Source organism: Rhinoraja longicauda, chromosome 8 (genome assembly GCF_053455715.1).
Source record: "Rhinoraja longicauda isolate Sanriku21f chromosome 8, sRhiLon1.1, whole genome shotgun sequence".
In the NCBI taxonomy this organism is placed as follows: domain Eukaryota; kingdom Metazoa; phylum Chordata; class Chondrichthyes; order Rajiformes; family Arhynchobatidae; genus Rhinoraja; species Rhinoraja longicauda.
The window spans coordinates 57,127,564-57,146,863 of record NC_135960.1 but is presented as its reverse complement, the minus strand read 5'-3'; the positions used below and the strand labels follow the sequence as shown (position 1 = coordinate 57,146,863).

The following is a 19,300-nucleotide window of genomic DNA, read 5'->3' as shown; positions in this document are numbered from 1 at the left end:
TAGACCTGTAAAGTCATCAACATTTAAAGTGAATTCTGTTTTTCTCCACATGGATGCTGCCTGGCTTGCTGGTATTTCTAGCATTTTTGTTTTATAATAAAGAATTAATTAGATTTCCACACTTTCCATTGAAAGAAAGTCCCCCTGCATTTAGATGGTGCAAATTTTGCATATAATGGGAGGCATCAAATGATCACTGTACCTGAGTTTCTTTCAGCACATTATAATGGCTCTAACTCAAGACTAAGCAGCCATGAAAGTGAATTTCCAAACATTAGCCTGGTTCAAAGCCGCCATTCCACCTCTTCCTCTCCATTTCTGCAGCATGTTTGATTTCTAACTTTTCCTAATCCAGATGTAAAGGCAGTGCCAGGTTTTTAAGGTGTTCCACCAAATGGAGTCATAGTGCGGTTGTTTTTATTTTTAATTTGCTGTTGTTCGGAGCAGGTTGGTGGGAAGTCTTTTTTATCTTGATTGAGCTCTGTCCCTTTTCTCTGCATTGCGATGTCTATCATAATAACCACATTAAAACTCAATAAGCTTCCCTGTATGGATGTTCTTGACAATTTTATGCTTATGTGATGACCGGACAAAATAAACTTTATTGTTCATCCCCGAACATAGAATAGTACAGTATAGGAACCAGTCTTGAGCCAAAGGTGTCTTTGCAGACATGATGTCAAATTAAACTATCTCTTCAGTCTACATGTGATCCATACCCCTTCAAGTTAGGAGGAGGGGGAGTTCAACGAGATCTGGGTGTCCTCATGCATCAGTCAATGAAAGGAAGCATGCAGGTACAGCAGGCAGTGAAGAAAGCCAATGGAATGTTGGCCTTCGTAACAAGAGGAGTTGAGTATAGGAGCAAAGAGGTCCTTCTACAGTTGTACCGGGCCCTGGTGAGACCGCACCTGGAGTACTGTGTGCAGTTTTGGTCTCCAAATTTGAGGAAGGATATTCTTGCTATGGAGGGCGTGCAGCGTAGGTTCACTAGGTTAATTCCCGGAATGGCGGGACTGTCGTATGTTGAAAGGCTGGAGCGATTGGGCTTGTATACACTGGAATTTAGAAGGATGAGGGGGGATCTTATTGAAACATATAAGATAATTAGGGGATTGGACACATTAGAGGCAGATAACATGTTCCCAATGTTGGAGGAGTCCAGAACAAGGGGCCACAGTTTAAGAATAAGGGGTAGGCCATTTAGAACGGAGATGAGGAAGAACTTTTTCAGTCAGAGGGTGGTGAAGGTGTGGAATTCTCTGCCTCAGAAGGCAGTGGAGGCCAGTTCGTTGGATGCTTTCAAGAGAGAGCTGGATAAAGCTCTTAAGGATAGCGGAGTGAGGGGGTATGGGGAGAAGGCAGGAACGGGGTACTGATTGAGAGTGATCAGCCATGATCGCATTGAATGGCGGTGCTGGCTCGAAGGGCTGAATGGCCTACTCCTGCACCTATTGTCTATTGTCTATTGTCTATTCCCTGCATATTCATGTGCATGCCTCTTAAACGCCATTTTTGTATCTGCTTCCACCATCATCCCTGCAGCATGTTCCAGACACCTACCACTCCCTGTGAAAAAATACTAACCCTACACATCTCCTTTAAGCTTTCCCCCTTAAAGCCACATCTCTAGTTTTTGACATTTCCACCATTGGAAAAAGATTCTAACTCTTACCTCTGCATCTTATAATATTATAAACATCGACCACATCTTCCCTTCAGTCTCTGACACTCCAGAGAAAACAATCCAAGATTCTCCAACCTCTTCTTATATCAAACATTATTTAATCCAAACAGCATCCAGGTAAACCTCTTCTGCATGCCCCCTACTTCCTTTCTGTAATGTGGCACCTCGAACCACACAGAAGACCCCTAATGTGGCCTAATCAAGGTTTTATAAAGCTGCAACACAACTTCCTGACTCCTTTACACACAAGAATAACATACAGCTTCTTTAACACTATCTACGAGTGTTGCTACTTTCAGGAAGCTCTGTACTTGGTCTCTATGATCATTCTGTGCATCAGTGCTATTAAAGATCTGCCGTTAACCATGTACTTTTCCCTTACATTTGACCTCCTGAAATGTAACACTTCACACGCTCGGATTATCATACTTTTTCCTTTAGCACCACTGGGCATATGCCATAATGATCCGAAGGAAGATATTATTATTAGGAGGAGAACATCTGTAGAGATTGTGCCATACACCTATCATGACTTAGGCAGAAGTGCCTCAGAAACCCCAGAAAACTTGTGCAATTTGTGACCTGACTTTCCAATGCCACATCTCTTCTAACAGGGATACAGCAAATAAGTGAGAGACCATCCATGAAAAATCATCCTGTAGTTTTTAGATAATTGTGGTAATTGGATGAATTCAGACATTTCTAAAATTTCAAATGATCCACAAAAATCAACTAATTGCTTGTTCCTTGTACACGGAGTACAAAATAAATAACTTTAGAGCTTGTAGACATCTTAAATTGAGCTATAAAACATTATAGAATATAATCAAAATTCAATAGATTAGTAAAAATAATTTAAACCATAAATGTTATTTTGTAGCAGTGCTCCACCACTGTGTGATGTTCTACCTACCAGTTAATCTCAATAACAAATGGTTTAGTGAACATGGAACTAGGGCTGGATTGCAAAGTTCTTAGGTCACAACTTTGTTTTAAATACAGAACTTGTACAGAAAGTGTTTGAAAATGATTGGAATATTTTAATTATCACAGCTGACCATGATGAAATGAGAATTGTCCTGATTCCATCAGGTATCACACAAAAAGAAAATGACTAAAATGTGTAAGAAGGAACTGCAGATGCTGATTTAAACCGAAGAAAGACACAAAAAGCTGGAGTAACTCGTTGGATGCTTTCAAGAGAGAGCTGGATAGAGCTCTTAAGGATAGCGGAGTGAGGGGGTATGGGGAGAAGGCAGGAACGGGGTACTGATTGAGAGTGATCAGCCATGATCGCATTGAATGGCGGTGCTGGCTCGAAGGGCTGAATGGCCTACTCCTGCACCTATTGTCTATTGTCTATTGTCTATTGACAGGCAGCATCCCTGGAGAGAAGGAATGGGTGACGTTTTGAGTCTGAAGAAGGGTCTCGATCTGAAACGTCACCCATTCCTTCTCTCCAGAGATGCTGCCTGTCCTGCTGTGTTACACCAGCTTTTTGTGTCTATCTTCTGTGACTAAGTCTTACCTTTGGAAACTCCCACATTGGACTAATTCTGTATCAGACTGATTGGAGGGCCAGCATCAATTATTTAAGCTTCTTACAGCATATCAGAAAGATGAGCAATTATAGGGTGAAATTAATTTTCCACTAAAAGAGCATGTCTCATTCTTGTTTTATTATCATCCCAATGGGAACATTGTGATAATATGCAGCTGTAGCATAAATAATTTCTTAATAATTATTCTATAAAGGGGGGACGCCAGGTATCGCTGTTGACCCCTCTGGAGGTGTCGTGGGCCTATCAACGAAACACCAAGGAAGGAGGGTGCCCACCTGATGACCCCAATGAAGTCTTTACTCCTACCCCCACTCAAGAGATTAAGAAGGTGCCGAATACAGTAGGGATTGTATAATACCAAGTCCTATAAGCTCAACTGAACCCATCAGCAGACAATGCAATATAAGAAAGGAAAGGAATCTGCCTCTTTCTGGGAATGAGAGTTTTTTTATGAAGAGATGCAATAACTTTTAGTCTGAATGTAATTTATAATCTTACTCTGATCACAATTGTGAGATGCCAATTGTGGATAAAATTGTCCATATCAGTTCTTAAAAGATTTTTCACACCTCTTCTGACTATTGGGAGTTTATTATTAATTTCAGAAATTTTAGTTGAACAGAATTATCTTTCCATTATAATTTTGAAATTCGAAGGTTGTCTGTATGTGTTCTGACTCCATTGAAAACACTCCTACCTTAGAACGCTAATTTAACTTATCGTGACTTTAGCTCCTTTCCGCCAGCATCTCACACTGGTCTTTGCTGACGGTAGAGTTGATTTATTTGAATCAACATAACTAACAAGCATGTAATCATGTGGTGAATCTATCATCTTTGCCAGATGAACAAGACTTCAGCCCCCTGAGATTATAATAGAACAGAGTGGTGCAGCTGGTAGAGCTACTGTCATAGACCAAGGTTCAAGGTTTTACAAAAAGCTGCAACCTGACTTCCTGACTCTTTTATACTCGATTCCCTGACCATTGAAGACAAGGATAACATACGGCTTCTTTACCACTATCTACTAGTACATGTATTGCTACTTTTAGGGACCTACTAGACCAAGTGGACCCATTGGGCTCAAACCTTTCCTGCATTGGTGCAGCACCCTCTCCTCCCTCTCCCCCACCCCCCCTCTACCGGGGCTTTCTCCATCGCTGCTCCCACCCTCTGGAACTCACTACCTCAAACCATCAGAGACTCCTCCTCACTCACCACATTCAAAACATCACTGAAGTCTCACCTGTTCAACACTGCCTTCAACCACTGACCGTCGCTTCACCTTATTCTTCCTTTTCTGTTCGTTTATTTATTTATTTTTATGTCTTATTTACCATTTAAAGCGTCTTTGAGTGTCTAGAAAAGCGCTATACAAATGTAATGTATTATTATTATTATTATTACCCTCCCTCTCCTTCTCCTTCTCCCCCTCCCCTTCCCCTCTCCCCTCACTCCATCCCCCTCAACCCCCCTTATCCTACCCCCTCCCTCCCTCCTCCACCCCCCTCCCTCCCTCCACCCCTTCCCTCCCTCCACCCCTTCCCTCCCTCCACCCCGCTCCCTCCCTCCTTCCCTCCCTAGGAGATAGATTTAAACTTTAAAATGTGAATAACTTTAAAAATATAACACCGATTTCAATGAAACTTCTTCCATTAGCACCAAAGGGATGACGGTGAGTAAGGTGGGCCTAAAATTGTCGCGCTATCATGTACCACGTTGGCTGTAGTTCAGGAACAAACAAACAAACAAACAAGAGTTTTAGTGCATAGATGGACTTGGACTTCAAGATCATTCTGTGCATCAATGCTGTTAAAGATCCTGCCATTAACTGTGTACTCTTCCTTTACATTTGACTTCCTGGAGTGCCACATCTCCCACTTGCTGGGATTAAACTCCAGAGGCCATTACTCTATTCATATCTGTAATTGATTTATATCCTGATTTTCCATGTTATCTGCACCTCACTGTACTTGTATATATGGAAATGAACGACTTGAATGCGATACCTTTCACAGCCTTCCTCAGTCTCTGCGACTCAAGGGAGAGGTTGGATAGACTTGGGTTATTTTCTCTGGAACGCTGGACGTTGAGGGGAGACTTGGAAGAAGTTTACAAAACTAGGAGAGGCATAGAGAGGATAGACAGTCAGAACGTTTTTCCCAGGGTGGAAATGTCCAACACTAGAGGGCATGGCTATAAGGTGAGAGGAGCAAAGTTTAATGGAGATGTGTGGGGCAAGTTTGTTTACACGGGGGCCTGGAACACATTGCCGGGGTGGTGTAGGAGGCAGATACGATAGTGGCGTTTAAGAGGCTATGAGATCAACACATGGAAGTGCAGGGAATAAAGGGATATGAATCATGTGTAGGCAGATGAGATTCAGCTCTGCATTACGTATGGCACAAACATTGTAAATTAAAAGACAGCTGATAATCCACCCGAAACGTCACCCATTCCTTCTCTTCCGAGATGCTGCCTGACCCGCTGAGTTACTCCAGCATTTTGTGTCTACCTTCGATTTAAACCAGCATCTGTAGTTTTTTTTCCTTCCAATCCACAATCCCTTGTTGTTATCTTGAAATGGAAAACCAATCTAAGTATTGTTTGAATGCAAAAGGTACGTTTTCTATCACAAGGGCTGCCACCTTGGGTCACAAGATTTACTTCTTCGGATAACCTGGCCCCTGATCTTCCTTGATAATCCCTGACATTAATAACATGACTTCAATCCACTCAACCGCGGCTGTTCAGATAACAATGTGTTGGACCATTTACCTTGATTACTATCTTCTGCTGCAGTGTATGTTCATAATGATGAGGTCAATAGCTCAATATCCAGGGCTCCTACAGTTTCATATTTGAAGAGGAAAAACGCACATATACAAACAAGAATGCTTAACACCTAATTGACCCGATCAATCATACTTGAAGAAAAAATAATCACTAACCTGCCATTAACCTCATGACTACCAGGTACATATCCACTTTTATATCAAAGTTTAAAAAAAAAATCCTGTGCTTACGTTATGTGGCATGTTGAGTTCAATGCCAAGGGAGATGGATTTGCAGTACTATAATAGTACTTTTCACCAACTATTTCTGAGCTGCCGCAGTGAAATTTTATGTGGGCCACAACTAATAGGAGTCATAAGTTCTACGAGCAGAATTAGTCCATTTGGCCCATCAAAATGTTCCTAACCAAAATTACTCTGATATAAGAGCAGCATGGTAGGATTTGTTCGATCCAATTCAAATTTCTTTCACCATATTGATTTATTTTTCAACAGAAGTCAGAGGTAGGGCTGTGATGCATTTTCATTTTTCTTTCATTTGTGGCCAAGTTTTTAAATGATTAGCTATGAAGTCAATGACAAATATTTATTTGTTTAATCAGCTCTTAAATAACAAGTTTTTTAACAACTCCTTAAGGTCAAAAGGAATAGGAGTAGAATTAGGCCATTCGGCCCATCAAGACTACACTGCCATTCAATCCTAGCTGATCTATCATTCCCTCCTAACCCCATTCTCCTGCCTAGGTTAGCTAAAATTATGTTCACTCTCTTCCTGCAAAAAAGTATACAGCTTCCTTACCATTGATACACATTTTCAGATTGTTCACTTTATGCATGATATTTTGTGATTTTCCCCCTAAAACTAGACCTGACCACCCACTGAATTGACCAATTGTATTCAGTTTTGGTCATCCCACTGTAGGAGACATGTTGACATCAACTTCTCCCACTTTAGATAGTTCCTCTGTCCCTCTCTTCCCCTCCCCCTTTCCCAGATCCTCTATCTCCCTGTCTCCACCTATATCCTTCCTTTGTCCAGCCCCCTTGACATCAGTCTGAAGAAGGGTCTCGACCCGAAACGTCACCCATTCCTTCTCTCCTGAGATGCTGCCTGACCTGCTGAGTTACTCCAGCATTTTGTGAATAAATACCTTCGATTTGTACCAGCATCTGCAGTTATTGTCTTATACTACATGTTATTAAGCTGGAAATGGTGCAGGGAAGATTTGCAAGGATGTTGCCATGATTTGAGTGCCTGAGCTGTCGGGAAAGGTTGGGCAAGCTGGACCTTTATTCCTTGCAGCACAGTACACCTACTTGGGGGGATCTTATGGAAGTGTTTCAAATCATGAGAGAATTACATAGGTTAAATGCACTGAGCTTTCCAAGGGTAGGGGAATCAAGAACGAGAGGGCATGGATTTAAGGTGAGAGGAGAAAGATTTAATAGGAACCAAATTTGAGGAAGGATATTCTTGCTATGGAGGGCGTGCAGCGTAGGTTCACTAGGTTAATTCCCGGAATGGCGGGACTGTCGTATGTTGAAAGGCTGGAGCGATTGGGCTTGTATACACTGGAATTTAGAAGGATGAGGGGGGATCTTATTGAAACATATAAGATAATTAGGGGATTGGACACATTAGAGGCAGATAACATGTTCCCAATGTTGGGGGAGTCCAGAACAAGGGGCCACAGTTTAAGAATAAGGGGTAGGCCATTTAGAATGGAGATGAGGAAGAACTTTTTCAGTCAGAGGGTGGTGAAGGTGTGGAATTCTCTGCCTCAGAAGGCAGTGGAGGCCAGTTCGTTGGATGCTTTCAAGAGAGAGCTGGATAGAGCTCTTAAGGATAGCGGAGTGAGGGGGTATGGGGAGAAGGCAGGAACGGGGTACTGATTGAGAGTGATCAGCCATGATCGCATTGAATGGCGGTGCTGGCTCGAAGGGCTGAATGGCCTACTCCTGCACCTATTGTCTATTGTCTATTGTCTATTGAACCTGAGCGGGCTCACTTTTTCGCTCAGAGGGTGATGGGTATATGGAGGGAGCTACCATAGGAAGTAGTTGAAGCAGGTGCAATAACAACATTTAAAAGACATTTGAAAAGGTACATGGATGGGAAAGGTATGGAGGGAAATGAGTCAAATGCAAGTAAATAGCACTAGCTTAGATGAGGAATTTTGGCCATCGTGAATGAGTTGGGCCGAAGGGCCTGTTTTGTGCTGTATGACTATGACTCCTTACCTCTGATACCAACCTTCAATTTAATTCTGATGCATTCTGTTTATCTTTAATCACCTCCATAAACTCTTGTCACTTCTTTAGAACTGTGAACTTCAAAAATCTATTGCTGAATAGCAGCCAGCAAAGTGATATTATACTTTATTTTCCATTTCATATTTTCACTTCCCTATGACTGTGGAATTCCTCCTGATTAATTTTAACCACTGTTGATTAAAACTAATCAGGAGGAATTCTGCATGCGTCGTCCTGTGTTCAGAATGGCTCTTCTATTGTCTTGAACATGACAGTTCTTAATCCCAATCCCATCACAAAGTTCAGTTCATAACTTCCTACATTGGAAGCTTTAACCAGTATGGGTAGACCCCAAGTAACACACTTTTACTGACACCACCATCCTATCCTAAACAGATTTATGCTTATTATCCTCATGAGTATTCCCACTCATGCACATTCTTCCCAAATTTTAACACCGCCGCAAAAGTATAGACTTGATGGCCGCCATTGATGTGATGGGCCAAATGGGCTCAGTCTCTGCTGCATGACTCTACGTTGAACATATATGTCTACCTCCACCCATTCTCTGCAGTTCTTATCAGTCCTTGCACTTGAACATGACCAAATGATCCTCGCCACTTCCTGATTACATCCAGGCCCCACACGTACAGCCAATAGCAGGGAAAATACCAATGGCCTAGCTGGTAGAGTTACTGCCTCACAGTGGCAGCGACCAGGTTTGATCCATTTTTAAATGCATTTGATAATTTCCTGAAAAAGATGATTCAATTGTAGAAATTAATTGAAAACAAAAATAATTGCAGTTTGTAAATTACTGTAATTTCTTGGATTTGGAGCAGCACAGTGGTGCAGCTGGTAGAGCCGTTGCCTCACAGCGCTGGAGACCCAGGTTCAATCCTGAACTCGGGGGTTCCCTGTGTGGAGTTTGATTGTTCTCCCTGCGACCTCGTGGGTTTCCACCAGGTGTTCCAGTTTCCTCCTACATTCCAAAGACGTGCGGGTTTGTTTGTTTAATTGGACTCTGTAAATTGCCGCTTATTTGTAGGGAGTGGATGTGAAAGTGGGATAACATAGAACAAGTATGACAGTTAGCGTGGACTGGGTCAGCCAAACGCCTGTTTCCATGCTAAACTGAAATGAGACTTGTATCTCTATTGCAAAGTGGGCATTTTGATTGATATTTTGATATTTTCATTTAATTTCTTTAGGTGTAGTTGTTGCTGTCAATGCAATAATTTTTTTAAAAAAATTATGATCCCTAATTGTCCATGAGAACATGATGATGAACTGCCTTCTTGAACCAACACAGTAATTCTGGTGAAAGTACTACTGTGGAGGGGTTACTCTGATTTAGACCCAGTGATAATGAAGAAAAGGTGATTATAGATATGACTTGGGGAAAGCAGGTGGTGTTCCTATATACTTGCTGATTTTATGAAGGAAGTAGAGTTATTGATGAAGTAGCCAAAGATGTTTGTGTCTTGGACACTGGTCTGAAAAAGACCCACCTGAAAAGGCTGAAATGATTGATCTCCAACATCTATAATCATCTGTGAGGCATAACTAACCATTAGAATGGTTTCCATTTGACGCGTACTAACTTCAGATTTATCATGTGCCCTGTGGTCACACTCAGACAAAAAAATCAGGTATTCGACTCTTGTTTGGAATGTTCCAGAACCAAGGCAATGAGGTGTTTGGAATGGAGTTTAATTAACTTCTCACAAAATGATAATTGAGTGAGTAACAACACAATGGACCCAATAAAATTTTCTTAAACCTTTTCCTATCTATCACAAAGTCCATATGTATTGAAACAAAGCAACTATTCATGCAAGCACCACTTAAATTTAGTTTTAGTTTTAGTTTGTCACGTGTACCGAGGTACAATGAACAGCTTTTTGTTGTGTGCTAATCAGTCAGCAGAAAGATTAAACATGATTACAATTGATCCGTCTATAGTGTACAGATGCAGGATAAAGGGACTAACGTACAGTGCAAGATAAAGTCAATTGTTGACAATTGATTTATTTTCATTTGCAGGAGAGAAAAAATTACGGTTCCAATCTTATTTTAAATTTGAGCTTGCTGTGATTCTTTGGGTATTATAATAGCCATTTATCCCAATACACTCTAATGATGTTATTTCTCATCAGGCAGCTTCTGAGTATTACCAATGACTGGATTCTAATCACAAATCCTTCAGCACCAATTACTATAAGAATTGGAAAGACCAAAAATTCAAAAGAAAACCTTAACCACATTATATATTTGTGTTCATTATAATAGTCGCTCGGCGATAAATATGAGGCAAGAATATTATCCATATTTGAATGTTGATCTGAATTCCCTGATTGAGATTTCTTTTAATGCGTGAATGGAAATATTAAGTAACAGGAGCATCAGGTGCTTTTGGAGTCCCTTGAGCTTTCCCCAACCCTAAATATAATTGTGATTAACTTCTGCATCAAGCTGTTGTAATCTCTCCCTATTTCTCTGTATTCCTTTAGGACTGGAAATTATGTACTCCATATCAATTAAATTTTTTCCATTACTTTTTAAATTCCCTTTGTAGATGATCCTAGTTTCCTAGTTAGAAGTGCTGAACTTTTTTCTCAGTCATAGAAACATAGAAACATAGAAACATAGAAACATAGAAAATAGTTGCAGGAGTAGGCCATTCGGCCCTTTGAGCCTGCACCGCCATTCAATATGATCATGGCTGATCATCCAACTCAGTATCCTGTACCTGCCTTCTCTCCATACCCCCTGATCCCTTTAGCCACAAGGGCCACATCTAACTCCCTCTTAAATATAGCCAATGAACTGGCCTCAACTACCTTCTGTGGCAGAGAATTCCACAGATTCACCACTCTGTGTGAAAAAAAACATTCTCATCCCGGTCCTAAAAGACTTCCCCCTTATCCTTAAACTGTGACCCCTTGTTCTGGACTTCCCCAACATCGGGAACAATCTTCCTGCATCTAGCCTGTCCAACCCCTTAAGAATTTTGTAAGTTTCTATAAGATCCCCCCTCAATCTTCTAAATTCCAGCAAGTACAAGCCGAGTCTATGCCAGTCTTTCTTCATATGAAAGTCCTGCCATCCCAGGAATCAATCTGGTGAACCTTCTCTGTACTCCCTCTATGGCAAGAATATCTTTCCTCAGATTAGGCTACATCACATCACATTGATTATTCCCCTAACAATATATTTTTGTGGGCTTTCATCATGTTCATTTCACTTTCCATTATATTCATAATCTGTTTTGTTATCATATATTTCTTGAGGTTTAAAACAAGAGTTTGTGGATAGCAATTGTATAAGCAGTGGTTTAACAGGGGCTGAGATGTAAAATTAATAGAGACCTTTTCACTCACAGTATTACAGTTTTTTAACATTTACTGCAATATTTTCAGCAAATTAGTAGGACAGAGTTACAGTGAAGAAAGGAAGGAAAAAAAAAAAAACATTTTGAAAAAGCCTAATTGCATCTCTTGAAAAGATCACAAAGTACAGCACATTCACTGAAGTACTCTCAAGTGCAATGAGAAATGTAAATGCATCAGTCATTTTACAGCAGAGATTCATAAAGAGTAAAATAAATGGCCAGTTAATCCAGTGGCATATTAACTAGCTGGATTTTAATACACATTGTCTCCTTGGTCACCATTATGTCTATATTTGTACACTAGATAAGAGCTATAATAATAGTGTTGGCTGTCGGTAGGATAGGACAGAGCTAACAAAACACAGCTTTAATATACTGTAATTGAAATTGGTGTTGAAGTAATTAAGATTAGTTTGTCTTTGCTAAACGGATGTACTAAAATTCATAACATAAATGGCATCTGTAATCTTTTAGATTTTAGTGTAATATATTTTGCAGACCAAGCATACTTCCTGTTTACCCTTTAACAGGTCATTGAATTTCATTAATCTCACTATTATATTCCCGGTCAGAGGGATTGTACTGGTTTTGGTGCTATCACCTTGAGCTACAAATTACTTAATTAGAATGAAATTGTGTCTTTTGCAAGTGAATTATTTGGCCGATGGTATTATTTGTTTTATAATTTTCCTTCTTCCTTGCATATATATTTGAATGCAATTTAGATGTGGGATTTGTGGATGTTATCTCTGAGGATACAATGTGCCGATAATGTTTAGCTGCTAAGTCTCTAGGTTAAATTGCTGGTAACCTGGTGGGCATATATGCTAGGAGAGGGTGAATAATTGTGACTTCACCATCAGGTGTTATGAGTATTTTTTTAAATAACAACCTGTGGAGTTCAGTGATTGCCATCTTATCTGGTCTGTGGTGACAACTCCCAAGTTATATCTCAGTCTTTTACCTGGATTTGTGAAGATGTTATTCTTACGTTTGCTAATTCTATGTAGCACTGCGCTGCTAGTTATTAAGTGTCGGTTTCTGTCTTCAGGGGGACAAAAGGGAAATGATAGTAACGACCCAGTTCTATCCACTCTCTCCAGTCTTGATCTTATAGCAGGTCATTGGAATACTTGTGGGCAAACAAGGATCTTTTGGAGAATCTAACAAACCAATGCCTTTTGCGGATCTCTTAAAGAACCCTGCATGTGTTTGCAGTTGTAACGTACATTGAATCTGTGGTGATTGTCTTGTATTAGCTGCTTAAATCTTGGCACTGCCATACATTCAGCAGCGCTACTCTCATTCAGAACAATTAATGTTAAAGGCCATCCAAAAACCAATCCTGATCCTTAGTTGAAAGAAACAAAAAATTATTTGGAAGGTAAGTGACATGAAAGGTGCCATCCTAGAGGGAGATGATGCAAAAGACTGATTTAAAGTTGCTGAACTTGAGTCTAAACTGTAGCTGTTTCACTACAGAATTTATACCATGGAGACCATGCCTGCAGAAATTAAGGAGCTTGGCAGCAGCACCCTGGAGTACTTAAAACCTGATAATCCCGAGAAGATGTGGATTCGCTTGCAAGGATTGTAAGTTTATTTTCATGATCAATTTGGACATGAGATGTTATATCACCACTTTTCATGTTCCATTTAACATTTAGTACACACAGAGATTTTTTTTCTTTCTTGAATGCTACTTTCCTGTCATGACCTCAAGACATCCTAACATGCATTTGAAGTGCTCGTTAAATATTTTCACAGTTATATTGCTGGAACAATCCACAAAATAAATGTAAAGCTAAAATCTTACTTTCAGTTGCTGTTGTCACAAATGTTATTGAAATAAATTGGTTGAGACAATTTATCTATTCAGCAGTTGCCATGCAGATGTTCTATCTTTTATGGAACATGTCATTGTATATTTCTTTGTAGGCAGCTCATTTTTGGGGATTTGTTAGTACCATTATCACTCAAGAATGCATTTCTTCGAGTGAGTCAACTCTATTTCTGTTAAGTATGGCGTATTCCCATTAATTTATTCCCCATCACACATTTGCAATAATATTTTCAATACTGTAGTCTCACCCTTTGTACTGCATTGTCGTAAAATCAGAAATCATCAACTTGATTTTTCTGAGGACCTATGTCATTAGATTCAGGGTGCACAGCGGCAGAGTTGCTGCCTGACAGTGCCAGAGACTCGGGTTTGGTCCTGACCACGGGTGCTGTCTGTACTGAGTTTGTACGGTTTCCTCCAGGATTTCCGTTTTCCTCCCACACTCCAAAGACGTGCAGATTTGTAAGTTAATTGGCTTCTGTAAATTGGCCCCAGTGTGTAGGATAGAACTAGTGTACGGATGATCGCTGGTCGGCATGGATTCAATGGGGTAAAGAGGCTGTTTCTATGCTATATTTCTAATCTAAACTATTTTTTTCTCTCTAAAATAGCACAATAGAGAGAGGAAGTTAGGGAGTAAATAATTTTGGCAATGAATTAATTGGAAATAGACTGAATGTTGTGACTGAAAGATGGTGAGTGGGTTGGGGTGGGAATCGACGGGACTACTGCTTTTGATGAACAGTGTTTTGTTTTTATGGTTTTGTTCAGAAGTTACTTTTAAGATTTTACTTTGTTCTCCTGCTTCTGTAGCCTGTAAAGTGCTGGGAAGAAATTACCAGTGCTGCTTCTGACTTTCTGCCACCTTTGCTGCAGCATCTCTAATGTGGGAAGGCAAGGGGCAACTCTGTCGACCAATACATTTAAAGCGAATTTTGCTATCCTTTGTAAATCACAAATTATTTTCTGCTGTTTTCGAATAGATTGAGTTTAAGTAATATTTCACTTGTTCTAGTCACTTGTAAAATAAGCTGTCCAGAAATTAATTTATTTGCGAATAAGTTAGATATTATTTAACAGATACCTTTCATAATGGATTGACTCTTTTTCAGTCTTGTTCAGTCCATTATTCCAGTATTTTGAAACTAATTGAGCCCATTGCAGAAATGTTTTGGGTTCAGACATTTCAGAATGAAAAATTATCTTGGCCTGATGCATTTGAAAATGACAAAATTGTCATTTCTAATGATTGTCTGTTCTAATGAAATAAATTATCTCTCTATTGAAGTTGGTGATTGAACTGCCTTTTGATATAATGTTTTAATGAGAGAGAATTGGAACCAGTGATTGCTGCAGAGGCTTCATTTCCTGTTCTATCTGAGGTTATAAGATTCAGGGCAAGCAATAATTCTGTGGTCCTTGACTGCAAATTGATATCACGTTGGGTGCAGAGCCTAAAACAATATGTGAAGAATTATTTCTCTACAGCTTCTCATGGGTGTGCAGCACCACAGAATGGGGTCTATTCCTGATTCGAATTACAATACAATACAATACAATATCCTTTATTGTCATTGTACAATTACAACGAGATTTTGAATGTCGCTTCCATATCGATGCTATCAAATCAAATATATAAATAAATCACGGTGAAAATGAAAACAACAAAGGGGGGGGGGGAAGGAACAAAAAAGGGGGAACAAGGTAAAGTGCAGAAAAAGGTTCATGCAAGGGTCAGTTGTGCCAGATGACCCTGGGGGCAGAGACAGATCACAAATTAATATGCCGTATCTCAGCATTAATGTCTTGCAATCACCATTTTGAGATCATCAAGAAGCATTTATAATTTTTTTAAAGGACAATGTATAGTTTTGTTAATTTATTGTAATAAATTATTGAAGCTTCTGATTTTATCACATTATATCAAACAAAAATATCTTTGAGAATTGATTGGGTAAGATTGTGTTTCAAAACTGTCATCTCATGGAAAATAAATAGGGGAATGCTATAATCAGTATTTTGTCTGTGATACATAAAAACTAATTTCTCATCAAAAGATAATATTCAATTAATTAGACAATGGTTTGTGGAGAGAGAGTTTCAGATCGAAGGTATTTATTCACAAAATGCTGGAGTAACTCAGCAGGTCAGACAGTATCTCGGGAGAGAAGGAATGGGTGACGTTTCGGGTCGAGACCCTTCTTCAGACTGAATGAATGAACATTCAGAATGAATGTTTCAGGTTGATGATCTTCCATCAGGACAATCATTACTGCCTTCTTCCACAGATCCTATCTTGCCCTATTGATTATTGAGTCAGAGAGTCATACAGCATGGAAAACACTGTCAGCCACTTGACCATGCTGACAAAGATGCCCATCTAAGCTAGTCCCACTTGCCCGCGTTGGTCCTGTATCCCTCGAAAAGCTTTCATGTACCTTTCCAAATGATTTTTAGATACTGTTAATGTCTCTACCGCAGCCACTTTGTCTGGCAGCTCATTCCATATATATATGTACCACCTTCTGTGTGGATAAAGTTGTCCCTTGGGGTCCTATTAAATCTCTTCTCTCTCACCTTAAAACTATGCCCTCTGGTTCTTGATACTCCAACCCTGGGGAGAAAATTCTTATTTCAAATATGTTTGGTTGCTTCCACGATTGGATTTGTTTTCACTTTTGATATTTTCTTCACTGATTTTATTCTTTGCCAGGTTAATCCCTGAAATTCCAGGGAGGACAGACATTGGATAAATTAAACCACTTTCTGCTCAATCCAGTTTCCTTCATAAATCCAAGAACAGGAAATAACTGTATTGATGAAATTTTAGTAGCAAAATTTACATCATGAAATGATTATCCGCATTTACTGTAGCCTTGGATCAGGCTAATTCACATTCAGAAAATTGATTCAATCTGGTCCACATATTTGACTATGGTAGCAATTGGCCACAATAGATCAGGCAGCCATTTTGTGCATAGAGACCTTTTGATATGGACAGTACATGTTACCTTCACACCCACTAACTCATTCACTGAATGTTTCCAGAACTTTTTGTTCATTTTGCAAATCTCTTAAATCTGCTGCATTTTTCTCTCCGTTGAGGTTTAGGTGAGAAAGGTAGTTTATATTCCCAAAATTAGCCTTCAAATTAGTGAGATTACCTACTGCTTCTTACCCAGTCAGTGGTTTGCTGATATTCTGGTTTCAAGTACTTGAGAGGAATGGGGTTTCCAATGGAATTGGAAGGAGGATGAACACTACCAAGTTCAGGTTCTATCCTAAATACCAATTCCTTGTTCCTTGACCCCTCTCATCTCAGAGAGGGAGCACTGTCAAATTTGTTTTTTGCTAGATCATTCAATTTTCGGGCTATAATCTCTATGTAATGTGTTTTGAGCTATTTTATGACATATTTGTCTTCGTACTAAAGCGAAAATGATGGCTAATGCAACTTTCCTCTTGCAGACAGAACTACAGAAACACATCACAAAGGTAAGGCAATTTATTTTGCACTTACTTTAATGCACTGTGGAGTATTGTTTCATCTTATTCATGATATGGCCTTTCAATTGGCGGACTACATTATTTCCAGAAGTCTGCAGGCTAAGGTGCAGTTTGAGAAGATTGATTAACTTCACCAATCGTTTAGTTTAAAGTTACTATATCATAGAATGTATTTTTAGAAATATACAATGATGTGAGAATTTGGCAAGCATTGCAATTACTGTACATTCTTTAGACATTGAAATATGCTGCATTATCGGGAATACTCATGAGAGTGATATTTATATATCCTACAGATAAAAGTATATTTGAAAGTTTCATATAATTCAATCTATTAAATTCACACTGGGCATTGATTCACTTTAATGAGTTGGGCTGCCAACTCGCTCCATGTAATTGATTTTCATACTGTTTTGTTCTTCATTTGAGTTTTAAAATGAGCTTCCTCTTGCTCCACACAAAGGTATTGGCTTTCAGAGAAAGGGAACGGCAAGGTTTTGAAGAAAAAGACAGAGGTGCTACCAGTACTCGGGTTTTTATATAACACTTTTAATGCATTAAAGAATATCGGAACATGCTTCATGCGTGATTGTCGTTGAGCTGCCTTGGGACAGACAAGGGCACAGGAGCAAAACCTTGAGCAAAGGTGCACTGACATCATTTCAAAAATGAGGAAAGAATAATAGAGGGGCAGTGAAGTTTCAAAAGGGAATTCAAAAGCGTGGGTCCTGGCAACTGAAAGCATGGCTCCTGGTGCTAGAGACCTGAACACTTCCATATCGGTTTTCCGTTGTTAATCCATATTTGGCCAAATGACCAGCAATTATCTTGTTGACTGTGCTTCCCAAAAACATTCCCAACACAGATGTTAACTTGACTGGTCTGTGATTTCCTGATGTGTCCCTTCTTTTGAATAATGATGTATTAATTCTGATCATCCATACCTCTGGCACAACACATGGTGATGTGGAGAGGATGTTTCCACTAGTGTGAAAGCCTAGGACTAGAGGTCATTGCCTCAGAATTAGAGGACGTTCTTTTAGGAAGGAGATGAGGAGAGATTTCTTTAGAGGGTGGTGAATCTGTGGAATTCTTTGCCACAGAAGGCTGTGGAGGTCAAGTCAGTGGATATCTTTAAGGCAGAGATAGATAGATTCTTGATTAGTACAGTTGTCAGAGGTTATGGGGAGAAGGCAGGAGAATGGGGTCAGGAGGGAGAGATGGATCAGCCATGATTGAATGGTGGAGTAGACTTGATGGGACGAATGGCCTAATTTTACTCATGTTCCTTATGACCATATGACAACCAAGGAAGAATAGAAATTTATAGTCCACACCTTTCCAATGTCTATCGCTTGTATACAGGCCATCCAGACTAAGTTACTAACCCATACTAGGTACTGTTAGGCTTTTTAATAATCTCTTACCTCATCTCATCACAACAGTGTTCTTATGTACAATTATGTTGGGAAATTCCTTTACCAAGCTCAATGGAAAGTATAAATTTAGTTACCTAACCATAGCTGTTGCTTTCACCAATAGATCTCCATTTTGGTCCATAATTCTTCACTCTGACAATTCCTTGTACGCTCATATGACTGTAAGGGAACTTTGTCCTCTTTTTTATTTTAACTGTTAATCTATTCTTGTGCTGGCTGCTTAATTTTTTTCTTTTTCTCCTTCCCTGTATGTTTTATATTCATCCTGATTCTTCCCTGCACTTGGAGAGCGGATACCCATTACATGGTCTTTTCCAGTTATCCTGCTTTTTACCTCTTTCTCAGTGATTGAATGGTCTTTGGAAATCCCCCGATCTCTAACACAGGTTTACCTTTGGATTCTGAGATGTCTCGTGAGTCCAGTCTTGGATCCCAGAACTGCCAATAGAAATGTGAATGGTTATTTGTACATCAGCTGGTATGTCTTTTGTCTTTATTTTCTTCCCTCTTTTTTTCTTTATGGTTTCCAAAATGGAGGTTTACAAAATTGATTCAGGGGGCGATTGAGTTAACATATCAGGAGCATTTGATGACTCTGGGCCTGTACTAGCTGGAGTTTAGAAGGATGAAGGGGGATCTCATTGAAATCTACTGAAAAATGAAAGGTCTGGAGAGAGTGGGTGTGGAGAGGTTGCTTCTTGTAGTGCGAGAGTCTCGGACCAGAGGACATAGCCTCGTGCTATAAGGACGAACCTTTAAATGGGGATGAGGAAGAATTTCTTTAGCCAGAGGGTGGTGAATCTGTGAAATTCATTGCCACA

General features: G+C 39.7%; 1 protein-coding gene across 4 annotated transcripts in view; it reads left to right on the top strand.

The window, feature by feature from the left end:
* Positions 1-19,300, top strand: part of pde1a (phosphodiesterase 1A, calmodulin-dependent) — a 366,356-nt gene that overhangs the window by 108,209 nt on the left and 238,847 nt on the right. For 3 of the 4 annotated variants that reach the window (XM_078404063.1, XM_078404064.1, XM_078404066.1), the window contains exons 3-4: positions 13,173-13,283; positions 17,002-17,028. In XM_078404063.1, coding sequence (XP_078260189.1) covers positions 13,173-13,283; positions 17,002-17,028 — 138 coding nt within the window. The remainder of the gene's footprint in view (positions 1-13,172; positions 13,284-17,001; positions 17,029-19,300) is intronic. The other variant, XM_078404065.1, reaches the window with a different exon arrangement.